The sequence below is a fragment of the Mirounga angustirostris genome, unplaced genomic scaffold (assembly GCF_029215605.1).
Source record: "Mirounga angustirostris isolate CCGP_5_RB_7025 unplaced genomic scaffold, mMirAng1.0.hap1 SCAF_12, whole genome shotgun sequence".
NCBI classification, from domain to species: Eukaryota; Metazoa; Chordata; class Mammalia; order Carnivora; family Phocidae; genus Mirounga; species Mirounga angustirostris.
In genome coordinates this window covers 44,448,525-44,467,763 of record NW_026991720.1, presented here as the reverse complement: position 1 = coordinate 44,467,763, position 19,239 = coordinate 44,448,525, and the positions used below count along the sequence as shown (strand labels likewise).

Here is a 19,239-nt window from a genome sequence, read left to right as displayed (position 1 = left end):
AAACACAAAGAGGAAGCTTTGATACTTGCTTGATATTGCATTTTTAACGGTTCTCCTAGTGTGTGGGTGTCTAGAAAAGAAAGGGCATTAACAATGTAGACAGGGCTAGCTCCTGGAATTGGCACATATTTATTGCAAAGGCAGCTGTTATTTTAAAGAATTTTTTATAATGTTCATAGAGTTTCTTTTGATGAATGCATTGCTACTTGTGTTCCTCCCATCCCCTGTGTTGAATCTGACAATATCTAACATTTTAGGCGGAAAACAGATAAATATTTATTTCATGAATACTAAGAAGTTATTTTTAATCACATTTTCCACAGTTCCAAAATTATAATCCTTTCTGCCAGACTGGGTTCCTTTAAAAATACAATGGTACATTAAGAGTGTAACGAAATGCCTAGAAGATAAAGTGAAACAATGAAAGCTTATATACCAATAATTCCAAGGGAAAAGTTGTTTAAAAAGATTAATTTTGTCATTACCAAAGTGTACCTAATATACTTTTGACATTTCTACTATGTAGTTATTTGGTAAGAGACTGGAATCTAAACGGCTATGTAAAAAGCATGAATGACTTTAGAAGTTTTCTTTGGTATAACACAATTTAATTATTTTAAACACACCAATCTTACGTTGTATTATATAGATTATATCATCTACCTATGCAATATACATATATGTATATACTATACATATACTTACACAATTATATATAATATATCCCGTATCTGTTTATATATATATTTCATATATATGTGTGCATATATATGTATGTGTATGTGTGTATGTGTATGTGTATATATATATATTTCAGTTGCTGTTTTGATACTACAATGGGAATTTCAAAAGTACAAAAATATACAGGAGGATGATAGTAGCACAAAGATATTGAGAGAAGCACAAAGATATTCACTAAACCTAAAAGTATATACATTGGTTTGAAATGGATGTTTGTAACCGAAAGAGCTAGCTGTTTTGATTCACTGTGACTCATTGAAGCTAGAACCATGTGTAAGTAATAGGCTTTGTACTTCCATGCTCTCAAGAGTATAAGTCGGTAGTAAAAGGAGCAGGAACATTTTTAGTTCACCCCATTTGACCACTTCCTACCCACATATCATGTAATGGTTAATATTCTTCCCCCAAATCCATCCAAAAAACAATTATGTTGGGTTTCAGCATTGCTGAACTCACAATAACTCTTGTTGGGTCAACCTACAGCACAGCTTCTGAAGATAACTAGAAAATGACACTTAAGTATATCAATCAAAATGTTTTGCAACAAAACCCTTTAAATCTAATTAGTGAGGTTTTATCCAGATACATGAGAATAACAGGCATCTAAAAAATAATTTTGCAATTCTCTCCTCCATTTATCAAACTTTTGTAGTTTTCCTTTGACAGGGACATTGGAGTGCAGGGTTTAGACCCTTGGGTTATCTCACTACTTGAGAAAATAAGGATATAAAATGTTTTGAAAAACAAATATTTCATGGCTTTTCTTGCTAAACTATACCATTTCCTTATTGTTGACGCTCCATATGTTAATACATACACATAAATTTGTTAAGCAAATGGGTCACAGGTGTTTTCATGGACCAATGGCTAAGGGAAATGGGATATTAATCAGAACATGTGTTGTTATGATGACTTATCTTAACTGGAACTCAGGGGACTCCAGATATTTGGTCCCTGTACACTCATGGAAAATAACTCAGAAGGATGCTGGATTCTCATGTTGAGGGAAAATTCTTCATTAAAGAAATAGGCCTTCTTTTTGTCAATGCATAAAGGGCTACAGTGAAATATCTTCCCAGAACTAAGAAAAAAATATTCTCCTCTGAGAAGGAAACAAGTAAAAAACCCAAAAGGTGGGATTAACTATTTGTAGAAACTACCTCGAGACAGCAGAGGTTGACTTCAGTGGCTTGATCAATAGTGAGGTGTACTGCAAATCAGTCATTGCTAAAAACAGTTAAATACTGAAGTTTTACAGGTTTTGTTCTTAAAGTAAATTAGGAAGGACTCAAGGTTATTGTTACAGTAGCACTGCCTTGGATGTGAGAGGAAAGGACAGGGTAACAGCTAGTGTTATCAGAACTGTTCACCATCCTTGGCCCTTTTTACTCATCACACTTCATGATCTGAGCGTACCTCTGGAGATGTATAAAGCTTATGAAAATCTGGTAGCCGATGGTGGGGAATCAAAAACAATGCCTTAAAAACAAAGAAGTTTCCTTAAGATTAAGGTCCAGAAATGTAATCAAGAACAACTAAAAGTGAACAAGAATGAACATCTACTCCAAATATGAACCCATCTGATGGCTGAATGTATGGTCGAAAAGGAAACTAGAAAGAGAGGTGCCAAGGAGGAATGCCTCTTGCACTGTCAGAATACAGGGCATGAAGATGGCCCCCATCTATTCTTCTTGGCAAGTCTATCCCAATGGTGGAGACAGATGTATGAAGATATTCTACCTTGAAGTCACACTTCATCAACTAACTCTCCTTACAGCTTGCCAAGCAATTTTCTGATATGATTTGAGTTCTCAGGTAGGTTTTGCTTCAGGAGAAAGAAACCATTGACTGGCCAGGTGACAGGAGTATTTCAGTGTACATATTGTACATCAGTAAATTAGCAGTCAAAACCATACATTGGTTATGAGTATTGGTGTTAGTGTCAACAAATCTTTTGCAGCATAACTAACTCTTCATTTACTGTCAATATGAAACTCCTCTGCCATTGTGTGGAGCCCTTCTTGCTAATTCTTGCTAATCAGCAGGTCTCCTTTACATCATTCACATATAGTGTAGGCTCCCAAATGAAGGGATTGCTTGTTTTTTTCCAGATAAGATAGTTCTTACATACAGAACAAAATGAATGAAAGTCCACAAAGTGGATTTCACTTCACAAATCCTATGTCAAGAATTTTCAAGATTCCATAACCTCTCCTATAAAAAATTGTCTAATGTGTGCCTTATGCAACATAAATTGGGATAGAAGTTATAGAAGTTTGAACTAAGATGGCCATTAAGACACTGCCCTCTAAGACTTGTCAACCCATTAGAATTCTGAGTAAAATCATATTGACAGCTGTTTAGAAACAAATCAATCTGTCAAAACTTGAGGAAAATATTAAATGAATATAAATGCCTATAAAGTCCCCCATGGCTAGGTAGGATATATGGGATTGATTCAAATTTGAGTATACTGAAGATGGGTAAAAGTGTTCAATTGTTTCTATCGCTCTGCATTAGCTGCAAGTGATATTAAGAAGCCCCGTGGGAGGGGCACCTGGGTGGCTCAGTCGTTAAGCGTCTGCCTTCGGCTCAGGTCATGATCCCAGGGTCCTGGGATCGAGTCCCACATCGGGCTCCCTGTTCGGCGGGAGGCCTGCTTCTCCCTCTCCCACTCGCCCTGCTTGTGTTCCTGCTCTCGCTGTCTCTCTCTCTGTCAAAGAAATAAATAAAATCTTAAAAAAAAAAAAAAAAAAAAAGAAGCCCCGTGGGAAGAAACAGCATAGATTGGAACAATGAGGTAATAAAAGGAGGCATTGACCTACAAGCTATGGTTTCGATGGGTCTGAAATAGGGGAGTTCTTTATTCTGGTGTATAAAGACAGCCTAACAACCACTGTCCTGAGTAGTGTGGGAAAAAATATTTGGAAGAAAGAATGAGGTGAGCATGATTCCCTGAGAAGAGAATACTGGGGTACAGGTATTTATACAGACTTGAAAACTGATGATGGTCTCAGCAAATGCATGCCTCCTGAATAATGATCTATGTGCCAGGGTGTTTGTTGCTTCTCAAATCTCTGAACATGAACCTAAGTCAGAAACTATCTCCGCTGTGAAGATAGACATGTGTCTCAGTTCTCCAGGCACCCTGCTGTTGGGCTGTTTCCTCCCTGGATTTGCAGAGAAGGGCACACCTCCAGGCCTGTGCAGGCCCTATCTATCTCTCACTACCAACTCCACTGCAAAGCAAGTCATGACACCCCACCCTTTTGGCAACTAACAAAATATTTTCAACATTAGCTGAAAAATAAGAACATCAAGTACAACTCAAGTGTAAAGGTTCAGACTATATTCTTCCGCTGCTGTTATTCATAACTTGGTGCATCTATTATAATAGAACAAAAGGCATCTAACAAAGTCAAAGTCATCCATTCCATTTATTTACCCACTTTCAAACTACTTTGGTAGGATCAGCTAGCTAGAAAACAGGAAAAACATATTCATTTCTTCAGTTGACTCTTGTGAGCCCTGTAGCAAGTCAAGGTCATGAGATACCAGTCTTGTGAAGAATCACATCACAGGTAAACCGCATGAATGTACACAACAAACCTTTAATCTCAAGTAGTTATTCTGTATGAACTAACAAGAATATTGGCTCTATTACCTTTTATGTTTCCTGTATTGAGTGAAAGACAAGACCATGAGCAACTTAAGAAACATGCAGAAAGAGTGTCTATAAGGAAATGAGCTGACAAAGTTGTGTCCTGACAAGCAAAGGGAAGTAGAGAGCTAAGAAATTATTAGGTGAATACAATATACAAGTGTAAAATCATCTCCCTGTATGTAAGTTTTGTTTTGTTTTCTCTCAATACGGTCTTTAATTTGGCTTTTAATTTGTATTCCCTACTATGCCTATGATCTCCCTAATGTACTTATTTGCTAGCTGTACATCTCTTCTTGTGAAATGTTTAAATCTTTTGCATGTCTTTAATTAAGTTGTTTATTTTCTTATTATTGAACATTGAAGTTTCTTTATATATTCTGGATACAACTCCCTTAAAACATATAGGCTTTGCAAATATTCTCCCCAGGTCTATGGGTTGTCTTTTCATTCTCCCAATAGAAGCTTCTGAAGAGCAGGTGTTGTTAATTTTGATAAAGTATAATTTATCAATGTGTTCTTTTATGGTTTGCACTTTTGGTGTCATACCTAGAAAACCTTTGCCTAATGTGAGATTTCTAAGAGTTCCTCCTGTTCTCTTAACCATGAGTTTTATAGTTTTATACTTTCAATTTAGGTTTATGATCTATTTTAATGTTTGCATATGATGTAAAATATAGGAGGTAATTATTTTGCATATCAATAGCAAATTGTTCCATCACCATTTGTTAATGACTACCTTTCTCCATGGAATGCCCCTTGTCAATAATAAGTTGTCTGTATACATATGGATCTATTTCTGGACTCTCTATTCTATTCTATTGACCCATTTGTCTATCTTGATGCTAATACCATGCTGCCTTGATTACTACAGCTTTATAGTAAGTCTCAAATAAGGCCTACTTTTTAGTCTTCCAACTTTTCCCTTCTTTTTCCAAGTTGCTTTGTCTATTTTGGGTGCTTTGCATTTCCATATAAATTTTAGAATTGGTTTGTCAATTTCTACAAAAAAAAAAAACCTGCTAGGATTTTAATTGCCATTGCATGGATCCATAGATCAGTTTGGAGAGGACTTACATTTCCACTATCTCTGGAAAATCCCCCAATATTTAGCAACTAAACACTACGCCTCTAAATAATTCTTAGATCAATATAAAAATCAAAATGGAAATTATAAAGTATTTTGAACTAAATGTGAATACAAGTGCAACACGTTAAAATTTATGGCATACTCCTAAACTGGTACTTAGAGAGAAATTTACAGCACTTAATGCCTACATTAGAAAAAAAATCTCAAATTAATCACATGAGCTTCCACCTTAAAAAAAAAAAGCTAAAAAATAAGGCAAACTCAACCCAAAGCAAGGAGAAGAAAAAAAAAATAAAAAGATAAGAAATCAACGATATAAAAACAGAAAAACAATGGGGAATATTAACAACAATAATTAATAACACTTATTATCCTCTAGCCAGACTAGTCTGGGAAAAAAGGAGAAAAAGGACAAATTACCAATATAAAAAAATAATAGATTAGGTCATTACATATTCTACAAAAATTAAAAGGATAATAAAATAATATGAATATCCTTATGCCAATTTAACTCCACTATGACCTGTAAATTTACTTTGTATGACTTGGATCCTTTTCAATTTATTGGGACTTGTTTTATATCTCACAATCTGGTCTATATTGATAAATGTTCTGTGTGCACTTGAAAAGAATGTGTATTCTCTATTGTTGGATATTCTAGGGATGCCACTTAGGTAAAGTTGGTTGGTAGTGTTGTTCAAATCTTCCTTTCCTTGCTGATTTTACATCTATTTATTCTATCAACAACTGAAAGAGGAATGTTAATGTCTCTAAATAAAATTATGGATTAAAAATTTGTTTTGCAGGAGCACCTGGATGACTCAGTTGGTTAAGCATCTACTTTCAGCTCAGGTCATGATCCCAGGGTCCTGGGATCAAGCCCTCAGCTCCCTGCTCAGTGGGGAGTCTGCTTCTCCCTCTGCCCTTCCCCCCACTCATGCTTTATATACTTCAGTGCATAAGTAAAAAGGATTAGTATATCGTCTTGATAAACTGACAACTTTATCATGAAATGAACTTCTTTAACTCTGGTGACAGTGTTTGCAATGAAATCTACTTTGTCAGATATTAATGCAGTCATTCAAGCTTTCTTTTTATTAGTGTTAGCTTGGTATACCAATTTCCATCCTTTTACTTTTGGGCTATTTGTGTCTTTTTTAATAAAGGCAGACTATAATTGTGTTTTACAATTTGAAAATCTCTGCCTTTTTATTGGGGTCTTTAGGACATTTAATGTCATAACTGATATGCTTAGTTTTAAGTCTATGATCTTGCTATTTGTTTCCTATTTGTCTCATATGTTCTTTGTTCCCTTCTTATCTTTTTTTTTACCTTCTTGTGGATTAAGTATTTTTACAATTCCATTTTATCTCTTTTGTTGGCTTATTAGCTACATGTCTTTGTTTTGTTATTTTAATTTAATTGCTTTAGAGTTTATAGTATATGTTCTTAATTTATCACAATCTACCTTCAAATGATACTATATCACTTCATGTATAAAGAACTTTATAATAGTATACTTCCATTTCTCCCTTCGCAGCTTTTTATGCTATTGTTGTCTGTTTATGCTATTGTTTTATGCTATTTCAGTCGTATATGTTATTTTTTAAGATTTATTTATTTATTTATTTAAGAGAGAGGGAATACACAGGAGGGGCAGAGGGAGAGGGAGAAAGAATCTCAAGCAAACTCCATGCTGAGCATGGAGCCCAACACAGGACTTGATCTCATGACCCTAAGATTACCACCTGAGCTGAAACCAAGAGTCAGCCACCTAACCGAACGTACCACACAGTGCCCCTCAGTTGTATATCTTATAAATCAGATGATGTATTATTATTATTTGTTCAAATAGTCAATTATCTTTAAGAGATTTAAATGATAAGAAAAAATCTTATGTATTTATCCATCTAGTTACCATTTTTCATGTGCCTCATTCTTCTGTGCAGGTCCATATTTCCAACTGGCATAGTTATCCTACTGTCTTTCATTAACATTTCTTGTAGTGTGGGGTCTACCAATGATGAATTCTTTCAGCTTTTATATCTGAAGATATTTTTGCTGGGTATGGAGTTCTTAATCAAATTCTTTTTTCATTTAGCATGTGAAAGATGTTGTTCCACTGTCTTCTTACTTGCACTGTTTCTGATAAGAAATCTACAATTATCATTATCTTTGTTCAATTGCACATGAGTTTTTTATTCCTCTCGATATTTTTAAATTTTCTCTTCATTATTGGTTTGAATAATGGGATTATGACATGTTTTGGTGTAATTTTCTTCAAATTTCTTGTGCTTGGGCTTTACTGAGCTTCTTGAGTCTGTGCATTTACACTTTTCATCACTGGGCAAAATTTACTTTGCCCAAGTAAATACTTCATCAAATATTTTTCTTTCCTCCTCTCTCTCTTCTTTATGTTAGGGACTCCAGTTACACATACATTAGGCTGTTGAAGATGTCCTACAATTCACTGATGCTCTTTATAATTTTTTTCTGTTTCATTTTGGATAGTTTTTCACTACTCTTTTCTTCTACAATGTCTAATCTCATCCACTGTACTTATTATTAATCTCATCCAATATTATTTAGCTAATACCACTCAGTGTGTTTTCCACATCAGACATTATAGTGTTCATCTCTAGAAGTTTGATTTTCCCTTCTTTATATCTCCCATGTCTCTAAACAACTTCCAAACATATGGGCTATAGTTATAAGAACTACTTTAATGTTCTTGTCTGACATTCTAACTTCTGTTTCAGTTGTCTCTCTCTCTCATTATGTGTAGTATTTTCTTGCTTCTTTGCACATCCAGTAATTTTTGATTGGATATTGGACATTGTGAATTTTACCTTGTTGGGTACTGGATATTTTTGTATTTCTATATATACCTATGAGCTTTACTCTGGGGTGTAGTTATTTGGAAACACTTGGGGATCCTTTCATGTCTTGTTTTCAAGGTTTATTAGGTGAGATCAAAGCAGCATTTAGCCTACAGCTATTTACTCCCCCACTAATAAAATAAGACAATTAGGTGAATTCTACCCAATTCCCTTTAAATTATGAGGTATTCAAGTCTGGCTAGTGGGAATAGGCACTTTTCTTGCCTTATATGAGGTGTGAACATTAGGACCATTCCCCCTAATCCTCTTGAATGGTTCTTTCCTGATCTCAGGTAGTTTCCTATCTGTATGGGTCAATCAGTACTCTGATGAATGACTACTCTTTAGATCTATGGAGTTCTATATCTCTACAGCTCTCTCCTCTCTGGTGCTTTATCTTGTTAACTTTAGCCACCATGGCTCTCCCTGGATCCTTATCCAACTCTTCAACTCAAGGAGTCCATCAGGTCTGCCTGGGTTCCCCTTCATTATGCTGCCTGGAAACCCTCTCAAGGGAGTAAGCTGGAGCAATCAAAGGATTTATTTCATTTGTTTCCTGTTTCTTGGAGATCACTGTCCTTCATTTCTTGATGTCCAGTATCTTGGAATCTATTCTTTCACATAAGTTGTCTTTTATTATGATTATTATGGTTTCAGGTGAAAGGGTGAATCTAATTCTTATTAGTCCTCTTTGGAGGAAGCGGAGGTCCATAAATAGTCTTTTGTCTACCCTTTTCACTCTACGTAGTTGACTTTTAAATTTCATGAACACCTTTAAACATTCCAATTCCCAGAACATTCAGTGAAGGAGAAATGCCTGCTGAACTCCCTCTCTGAGACTTGGCAAATAACCCTGTAGGGGCTAATTATAATCAATCTTTTGAGAGGCACAAATGGTTGCTCTCTCTCATATCTCTGTAGTCAAATAAAGTTAAAGGCAAATTCATATTTCTGGGCAACTATAAAAAATTATGACAGGTCCAAGAGGCTATGCTGTTTCAAACATGACTAAAAACACACAGGAAATAATTCATTCACTGGCACCTCACAAGTCTCCCAGTGACACTGTAAAAGTTTAGGCCCTGAGAGAATCTTGGCTCAGAGGCCTCGATCTTTTTATGTTAGTACATTTCTCCCTAAGAGTAAATAAGGTAGTTTCAAAGGACATTCATTCTTTGAAGTCAGTTCAAAAATTAGTGCTGCAGGATACTAAGTACTACCTCAGCAGCCTGACAGAGATAATGTACAACTGCAATGTGTTCACTATGCCAGGATATAATTTATGCTTTTAGCACATACCCCTTCCTTCTGTGTGTGCCTCAGCTCAGTGGAGTTTGGGAATAACCAACCATGGTCCAGTTTCCATCAGGTTTCTTTCTGAATGCGTACAATGTTGCAACTTCAAACCATAGTGGGTTTGGTCATACTGGGCACTGAATTGTGCTTGGATACTCCCTCTCAAAAATTAGACAGAACTGGTCACCACTGGTTCCCAGGGGCTGTATTAGGGGTAGAGGCATTAAAAATAGTTTGACTCCCTCTGGTCATCAAATGTAATAGGATCTATTAAAAAGAAATGTTCAAAATGTATGTGGTTGTTACTAGACAGCTTTTAAAAATCAATGTACCCACTGATCCATGTATCATTTAAATTTTTTCCTAAAGTAGAGAGTCTTGATGACCAAAGGTGAAGAGATAAATGAGACGGATCAAAATCTTTTCCACTTCATGCCACCAAGAATAGCTTTAGTCCTGGGAAAGATTTTTGGCTAAGATAGCACAAGTAACTAAAGCCCAGTGATATATGTCCTTATGATATCAAAGCAGTGAGAATGACTGATGTCATGTTACCCCATCAATGAAATTAAAATACAAAGTTGTTCATGTCCGAGTTTGTGTATAAACTTGCTAGTATAAACACACCAGACCCATTTGAATCAGTGGAAAGTTAGAGTTTGGGAGGGGAAAAGGAATAGACATCAGAAAATGTCTCTTCTTTATCTACTGCACCCTGTTCACTGTCCAATGGGATCAAGAATCTTGTTCACCAAGCAATCAAGCTTTACGTTTATTTGTTCAATAGAACATAGTATCTCTTCACCCCTTCCCACACCCCGCTTTTAAAAAAGCTGTTAATTATTTTAAATACTTGGGGACAATTCAATTATAAAGGGCACAGGTAAAATCAAAAGGCTTAATGAAGGTAAAAATGTAATTCACAATGCCCACATGACAACAACATAACAGATATTTGTAGCACAATATAAAAATGCAACAAGAGCCAATGTTAAAGATTTGGGACTTAGTTTATTCTGCACTTTTATGCTGTAGGAATTCAGATGGGCTAGTCACTGAATGCAGGATGGGCCAGGTGTCCAGATGCTGGGTTTACCTCTAACACTATTTTCCTCTACTGTACATTTTCTGGCTTGTGTTACCTTGACTTGGGTTTAATGATATCTGGCAACAATTACCCATAACAGAGTCTGGCTAGGATGACTGTCATTTTGAATTCTGTTTTGTCTCTGTGTAATGCATGTCTTAGTCACAATCATTCAAGGAGGGTATCTTTATGAGGTATGTGGTTTCCATTTGCATAAACAATTTGGTGAAAAACTGCACATGGGTGTTCCCTAGGTATTATGTGATAAGACACCTGGAGTGAATTATTGAATGAGCTTAGAAGAAAAGGCTTGAGAACTGATTTCACACATATGAATAAAGAAAGCCTGTCACAGTGGCTTAGAGATGAAAGTTAGAGGCGCTGCTTCCTTTTGAATAGGTGGAGTTGTGTTCAAATTTCTTCTTACTCCTCCACCTGGATACTCAGTATTTGTTCTTCAGTGACATTAAAACCAAACTATCAAAGAACAGCTAAGCATCCAATACAATGTCTCCAGGGAGGTATGATTCAAAGAGCGTCTGGGACACCTAGAAACGTGCATTTTCAGTTTAATATCATGTACATGTATGAAGGAGTCGCTAAGAATAAGCCCATGTTACAAGTGAAACAGGAGATTTATAAAAAAGGCGAGAACAGGGCGCCTGGGTGGCTCAGTTGGTTAAGCGACTGCCTTCGGCTCAGGTCATGATCCCAGGGTCCTGGGATCGAGTCCCGCATCGGGCTCCCTGCTCTGCGGGGAGCCTGCTTCTCCCTCTCCCACTCCCCCTGCTTGTGTTCCCTCTCTCGCTGTGTCTCTCTCTGTCAAATAAATAAATAAAATCTTAAAAAAAAAAAAAAAAAAAAAAGGCGAGAACAGTTTTCTCAGTAGGATAGTACAAAGTCTGAAGGATAATATAATCTGAACTTTGAGGTTTTAGAGAGAGTAGAATGCTCTTTGTGAAAAGTAAAAGCAGTGTTCATGGAGCACATCACAAGGTAGGTTCAGTCTAACTGGTCTGGTGGGGACTGCCATTCAAAACTTGCCCTTGAGACTTATTCTTGCTGACCAAACTGCATTCTACAACTATGTATGTTCTCCAATATGTGGGTCTCCCAACATAGTGATAACACCAAACAGATTTCTGTTCTTATTGAAAGCAATAATTCCTCATTAAAAGAGAAAATGTAGAAACTGAAAACATGGAGCATTTCCCATTTATGCTGCACAATTCACAACCAAAGACTCATATTCCATCCCATTCCAATCAGCAAGTCCAGAGGCATCTTTAAAGTGAAAATGAAAAAATGGCAAGTGGTAAAGAGAGAGTGTATAGAATGCATTTGTGATGGAGCAAAGGATGGTGGAGGGGAAGAGATAGAATGATAATCTGTAAATTATTGAAATAGGGATCGAGTACTCCTTAAATGCAGTGAAGGGTTTTTTTAGGGTATAATATAAGAATATATCAACAACCACAATTTCAATTTGAGGTGTAATTCTAACAAACCTGCATTAAATTGCACATTTTATGGAAAAATATAATGGGAATTATGCTCTTACCATCTGTTTTCTTTGAATCACTTCCGACATTAGATTGATCTTTCCTGTCTGTCTTATTTTTACCATCTTTCAAGTCACCTGAAAGTAATAAACATGACAAACAGCATATGTATACAGTTAAAAGGGAAGTTATAAATAGTCTTAAACTTGTCAAGGTAAAAAGATGGAAAAAAAAGTGCATAATTTTAGTCATGAGGGGGTACATATCTGAACGTATCTTTTTAAGCCATATATTAGGTCTCAAAAGTTAGATTACAATCCAGAAATTAAGAAAAAGTTCCTTTAAACAAAGTTGCACTTAAGCCAATAATGTTTATTTTCCAAGAAAGGCAGTTCAGCTCTATTATTGGGCTGTGGAGAGCAGAAAAACTTAGGTCAAATGTAAATTATGCCAGCTCATAGCTACTTAACTTCTATATGCTTCAGTTTCCTCATCTGCAAAATGGTGATAATAATAGCTACTTTATAGACATAATATAAGGACAAATGTATTTAAGGTAGTGAATCTGATATCTGGCACATCACGCAATGACAACTGAACTCTAAAACGGAGTTATAAATGGTATTCTAAGTAACAAGCTTGTCGAAATATGATTTGTAAATGTTAAAAAACACTATGCAAACAGATGTAGAATAAACGCGTGTCAAAAACTTACTTAATTCATTCGCGAAGGAACCAGAGAGATCGTAAGGAGGGTGCCAAGACATTTAAGGAAATGGGCATTTATAGGCATTTTAGAAAACTGTTAAAATAAGATTGCTGTGTTAGAAACAAAACTGGTTATGTCCTACAGGGCAGTAAAATCATAACCTGGGGTGGGGGAGGTAATCTCTTCCAACAGTCAAAAATCTGTAAGTTAGCATACAACTTCATAGGGCCTAGGCTTGAGTCAATAGTAAAAGACAAAGTTAAACACAGTCATGGTCTCCTAAAGCAGGAGTCATCCACCTGTAGCTCAGGGGCCAATGTGGAAACAGCGATCTTTGGAAATAATCACATGCATTTTGTTTGCATGCTGTCTGCAGCCGCTTTCACGCTGCGGTGGTGGGCGCCGCAGAGTTGCAACAGAGACCCGCAAACCCAGGAATAGTTACTGGCTGGGCCGGCACAGAAAAAGCTTGCTGACCCCTGTCTAAGATAATCAAATAATCCCTGGCCATGTCTTTTTAAGAGTATGCCACTGTGACATTGAAAGGACATGGCATCCCCTCCCCCAGTCTTATTCTCAAGTTTTGGAAATTTTTCTTACAGTCTTACTAATGGCATCTTTCCTTTTGGCCTGCGTAAAACCCAGAATATATTACAACTAAAATATGGTACTTCTTGAAGCAAGAAGACCCTAAGAATAATTGCAACCAGGAAGGAGTAAGCAGGGTCCTATCTTTTTTGCTTTCTTTGTGCCAGGCATAGCATAGGCATCATTTCATTAAATTCTTCTAACAACGCCATTATGAAGGTACTACAATTGAAAGTAGACGAATTCATCACAGTTTAATTCATTGAGTGATCAATTTGCAGAATAACAAACTGATCAAATGACTGAGGATGTTTTCTGAGCGTGACTTCTCCTTTGGCTTCGCTGCAGCACTGTGTCACATGCTGGTCCGTCCAGCTGTGTTGAGCGCAGCGCACTGGCCACCCGCCAGTGGTTCACATACCACCCCGGCCCCGCCTCTGCCCACAACCTTGCATGTGTGGCTCCTTCCGGCAGCAAAACTGCTCCCGTTGGCAGTCGTCGATCTGGTTTAAGCCATTCGTCTGACAGTTTTTGCATAAATGGCCAACTGATCTTTCCACAAAGTGATTTTGTTTCAACCGACTTGTGAAGAATGGACATGAAACTCATATTACCATCTCCATTTTATGGCTATGGAACCTAAGGCATAAATAAAGCAATCTACCACAATATGCACAGATGGGTCTGATTCTAGAAGCTAAGCTCTCAACCACTGTATCTTGCAACTTCCCTATGAAGCTTAAGTTTTCAATTTCAGGCTTCTGTTTACTGCTGCCATTTCTAAATGCCTTTGGCCTACAGATTTATAAAGAAATGGTTATCTAAGGACAATTCAAGACCATTTGGAGTTGTGATGTATTCGACAAAGTAAGTATTTTCAATGGAATTTGACAAATCCTAAATTAAGTTCAGAGTCAATAAATTCTCCAAGTTTCCTCTTACTCTTAATTCTGAAATGGGATGAACTGGCTGAAGGGATTGAGGGGAAAGGGGGTCAACTCTAGCCAGGGTGTAAGCAGGAGGAATTCAAGTGAAGGATATGATCATCACCCTTTACCACCACCAATGGCCAAAGAAAGGATTCCTTTGGAGGTCCCATGAGACAGTCCAAATACTGGCTCCTTCTTGTTTTAAGGATGCCAGAGATGGACTCAAGGATCTTGAGCCCTGTAGTCAAACTCATTCCCTGCAGAAAAAATGTCTTTCTGTCCTAAATGAGCCTTCACATCTTAATGCACAATACTTTATGCCTTCTAGGTTTCCCTGGACTAGAGCTTTATGCACAGCTGCAGCAAGACCAGGATGTCTTCCAGAAGTCACAGGAGAGGTTCAATTTGCTGGATGCTAGCCAGCAGTCTGTGGGCAGCCTGCCTTTTCCTCAGTCAGGGTTGGGGAGGCTGAGAGAGGAAGTACCTTGATGGAGACCAAAGCCTGGGGATCTCATAGTTGCTGATGAGAACACCTCTAGAACCCCATTAACCACTGTCCTCTGGTTCCATCCTGGAAGTACCTTGCGTGACCACAAAAAGGATGATGGGAAAGTGACACATGTTTGTTTGATGATGTTCCTTGAACAGAATCCATTAGGTAATTTCCCATGGGTTGTATATGGAGTAATAGCTGATGTGAGCTGTTATTCAATAAACAGAGGAAACAAAAGAGCCTTTCTGCACAGTTATAAATCATTTTAATTAGGCTACTGTAACACAGTCCCGAACCACCATTAGCCTTTCTTATTATTGCTTATGACTTCTTTTCCCATCTCTCATTTAATACTTAGTTTTTAAGGGAAATGGTAGACTGTTGATTACTTTGCGAAATAAACACAACCTAGTTGAAAACTTGGGCTCCTGTTTGTTTCTTTCAGGCTCTCCCTCTAATGGTCTCCAAAATTGATTCCTGCCACCTCTGCCCTCTCTGGGTATTTGTTTATACCCATCTCATAGAATTTATAACCTTCTCTATGACCAGCATGTTTATGTTCATTGGTTTCTCTCCCTGACCAGACCAGGGGTTGGCAAACTATGGCCCATGAGCCAAACTTGGTCCCAGTGCCTGGTCTTATATGGCCCACAAACTAAGAATAGTTTTTATATTATTAAATGGTTGAAAAAAGAGAAGAATATTTAATGACATTTGAAAATTATATAGAATTTAAACTTGAATTTTTATAAATAAAGTTTTATTGGAATTCAGCCATGCCCATTTATTTATATGTTACCTGTGGCTGCTTTTGCACTAAAACAGGAGTGTTAAAAGCAGCTGCAATAGAGACTGCATGGCTCCCAAAGTCTACAATATTTACCATCTGGCCCTTTACAGAAAAAGTGTGCCAACCCCTGGAATAGATTATAAGGTTCTTGTGGACCTCGGCTGAGCCTCAATATTCTTCTGATTTCCTACTCTCCCCAATAGTGCCAAAACTTGTAAACAGTAGGGACATGCTGATTATGAAACATAGAATTTGGACTCAGACCTGAATTTGACTTGAAATCTCTACTTCGTGGTTGCTTGACCTTAAGCAAGTGATTTAACCTTTCTGAGTCTCCGTTTCCTCATCTGCAAAATGGGAATGAGTATATCTACCTCACAGCATTGTTGGCATTTTTAAATAATTTAATGTAGGTAAAATCTCATGTACAATGTCTGGCATATATTAAGCATTCAATATATATTATTGATGTTACTTTTATTAAGGGAAAGCCATTTTTAACCCACCTTCCTAAAAGAAAAAAGCAGGGAAGAAACACATCTTGCCTCTCTCAGGAGCCCTTCCATACTCCTCCTTTGAGAAGAAGAGACTCATCTAGGAGTTTGAGAATGCAAAGCTCGGTTGAGCCACCCATTTCTCTAGTTCCCAACCCCCTCTGAGATGTGTTTTCCACAAAACACACACCTTTCGTGTCACTCCAGAAGCAGTCTGCTGGGGTGTTGGGGTGCTGGGGTGGAAATGAGGTGGCAGGTCCGAGGCCTGCCTGCTCTGCCAGTATCTGGTTGGCTAAGCTCACTTCAAGGCAGATGTGTGAAGAAGACCACGTGCTCAGCAGACCAAGTCAGATTTTCCAATTCAACTCCAGTTGTAGTAGAGCTCATATTTTGACTATTGACTTTCTGATTCTGGTATCTCTCTCTTAGTTGGTTCTGACCTCAGGAGGGGATGAGAGGAGGTCTTTTCCACTGCCCTCTAAAAACTCCAACAGGTACATCATAAATTCTTATACAATTGAACATATTTTCGGACAATGATGCACTTGAATACAAAGCTAACTAGTTAGGAGCAGTCTCCAGAACCAGGCTGCTGAGGGGCTGGACAAGGTGGACAAAGGCCTTTTCTACCTCCTAGGGTGCTCATGGGGTTACCTGAGGGAATTCATGCAAAGCTCTTGGAACATGATATGAGTTATTAACATTACCATATGTATTAAAATATTGTTTTCTGATTCTACATGTTGTATATGTTCACTGTAAAAATAATTGGAGAGTATTGTGCTAAGCACCTTCTACATATTCCTCATTTACTCAGGCTATGTAGCATACATAATAGCTACAGCATGGCCTACCAGGCGGATAAGAGAATAAACACATAAAGAGAGGACTTAAAAGAGCATCTGGTGGATAGTCAATAAATGCTAGTTACTCTATTGTCATCATTGTTTTGCTATCATTCTCATTATTGGAGGCTCACAAGTGGCCCTGCTGTGAGCAGGTATTATTGTTATGCACACTTTACAGAGCCAGTAGAAGGTTAAGTAACCTGGCCAAGGCCACCAAGAAGTGAGAGGCACAGCTGTGACTTGAATCCAGGTCTGTCAGACTGCAAAACTACCTTGCTACAACTTGGAAGTTCTAGAGACTCTGAACTTCCTGCTCTTCCCTAAACAAGGTAACCAATTCCATGCCCTTGTGCCTCAGCTCATCTTGTTCCTCTGGTGAAGAAGTCCCTATCTCCCATCTGACCAGTGAAGTTCAACATTGAAAACACAGCTCAGGCACCACCACCTCCTGACACTTTCTTTGACATTTCTCCATTCCACGAGCCCCAGATGCAACAAAGCTAATGTTTCTTTTTTGACATGATCCTTGAGCTAAATTTAGCTGCCTTGCCATGACTGTTACTTGCTCAGAATTATTTCTAAGGATGCCCATGTTTCTATGAGATTGTGGACTTCCTGTGGCCTTTCCATTTCTAAATTCTCAGTGCCAAGCACAGTGCATTTAAGGTGGTGACCAGATCATCTGGGTTTGCCTGGTACTTTTCTGGTTTTAAAATCTAAAGCTCTAGATGCCAGGAAACCCCTCAGTCCCAGGCAAATGGGATAGGTGGTCACCCTAATGTATATACTTTTTCACCCACAGACATACAGACCTGAGCCCCAGCCCTGCCTGCTAGAGGGATAGTGCGTATGGAAGACACTTTCTATCCACCCATCTGGGCAATAAACACTCAGGAATGTGCTGAGATTGGTCACAGTTATTCCCCCAGTGGACAGGCAGGCACTGGCCAGAGTCTCCAGAACAGCTGGGAAAGGCCTGAAAAGTATAAGTCTCCCCAGAGAGAATGGCCCAAGCCAGCCTCTGGTTTCTTTTGATGGGATCCTAATGGAACCCATGGCCCAGTGAGGTGTGATGAGCAGCAGCTGCGGAGACCAGAGATGCCAGCTCTGAGAGCCATCCTCATAGGTGTGGTTGTTTGCCAGTTTCCATTCATCACGTCATTAACACCCCGAAAAGAGCCTTTCACCAGTGAAACTGTACTCACCATTCTGTTGTTTTTCTCCTGAGGACTTCTCAGCTTTGGAATTTTTCCCATAAGGGTTGTCACTTTTGTTTGTACACGTTCCATTGACTTGATTCTTAGCTTCCCCAGATGTCTTTTTCTCGGCTTTGCCAGCTGCGCCTTCTTCAGCCTGGCTTTTGGCTTCCATTTCCTTTTGCTTCTCCTCTGCAGCCAGGCGAGCTTTTTCCTCTGCTTCCTTCTTGGCCTTCTCCTCTGTATCCATGGCAAGTCAGGAAAGGCACAGAAAAGATGAAAAGAGGTTACACTATTAGGAGAACTGCCTCTTTAAACAAAAACAAGTATTTGCACTGAGTGCTTGGGGTTTATTTTTGGTTAATTCAAGTCAGATTAGTGTGTATATTCAGAAAACCAATAAAATCGGTTCATGGTGATGTCATTTCTGAAAATAGTGGGTGAGAAGAAGGGGCAGGGAGAAAGTAATAATAATAGTAATAAGGATAATAATAACTAATAAACCAATATAACAATTGTCATTTTCAATATCTATCATCAATAACTTCTCTTGAGTGTGTCCTCTATGCCAGGTATTATGCTAAGTGCTTTTCAAGGATTACTTCCTTTCGTTCTCAACACAGCCTTAGGTGGTAGCTACTATTATTATAACCCCATCTTACAAGTGTGAAGTCAAGGCTCGGGGACATTACAAAACCCTCCCACAGCCACAGTTAAAATTGGAGTTTCATGGAGATTTGCTTAGGCTCTGGAGTTTAAACATGAACAACTGATTACAAAACAGAAAGGAAGAATAATCGCCACAGTTTCAGGCCACTGTTTGTGAATGTAAAAGTAGGAAGAGGATAATTAGTCCTTACAAAAAGCCCGGTCTTCAAACTGTCCACAAGATTAGAGGTAGCCTTTAGTTTGGGCAGGTATCCTGGTCTGAATCTT

General features: G+C 38.0%; 1 protein-coding gene across 5 annotated transcripts in view; it reads right to left on the bottom strand.

Moving 5' to 3' along the window:
* The window catches only part of PDE1C (phosphodiesterase 1C), a 409,149-nt gene that overhangs the window by 39,679 nt on the left and 350,231 nt on the right, over positions 1–19,239 (bottom strand). For all 5 annotated transcript variants that reach the window (XM_064575093.1, XM_045864458.3, XM_045864460.3 and 2 more), the window contains 2 exons: positions 18,313–18,543; positions 12,316–12,393 (listed from right to left, as the gene is read on the bottom strand). In XM_064575093.1, the coding sequence (XP_064431163.1) occupies positions 12,316–12,393; positions 18,313–18,543 (309 nt within the window). The remainder of the gene's footprint in view (positions 1–12,315; positions 12,394–18,312; positions 18,544–19,239) is intronic.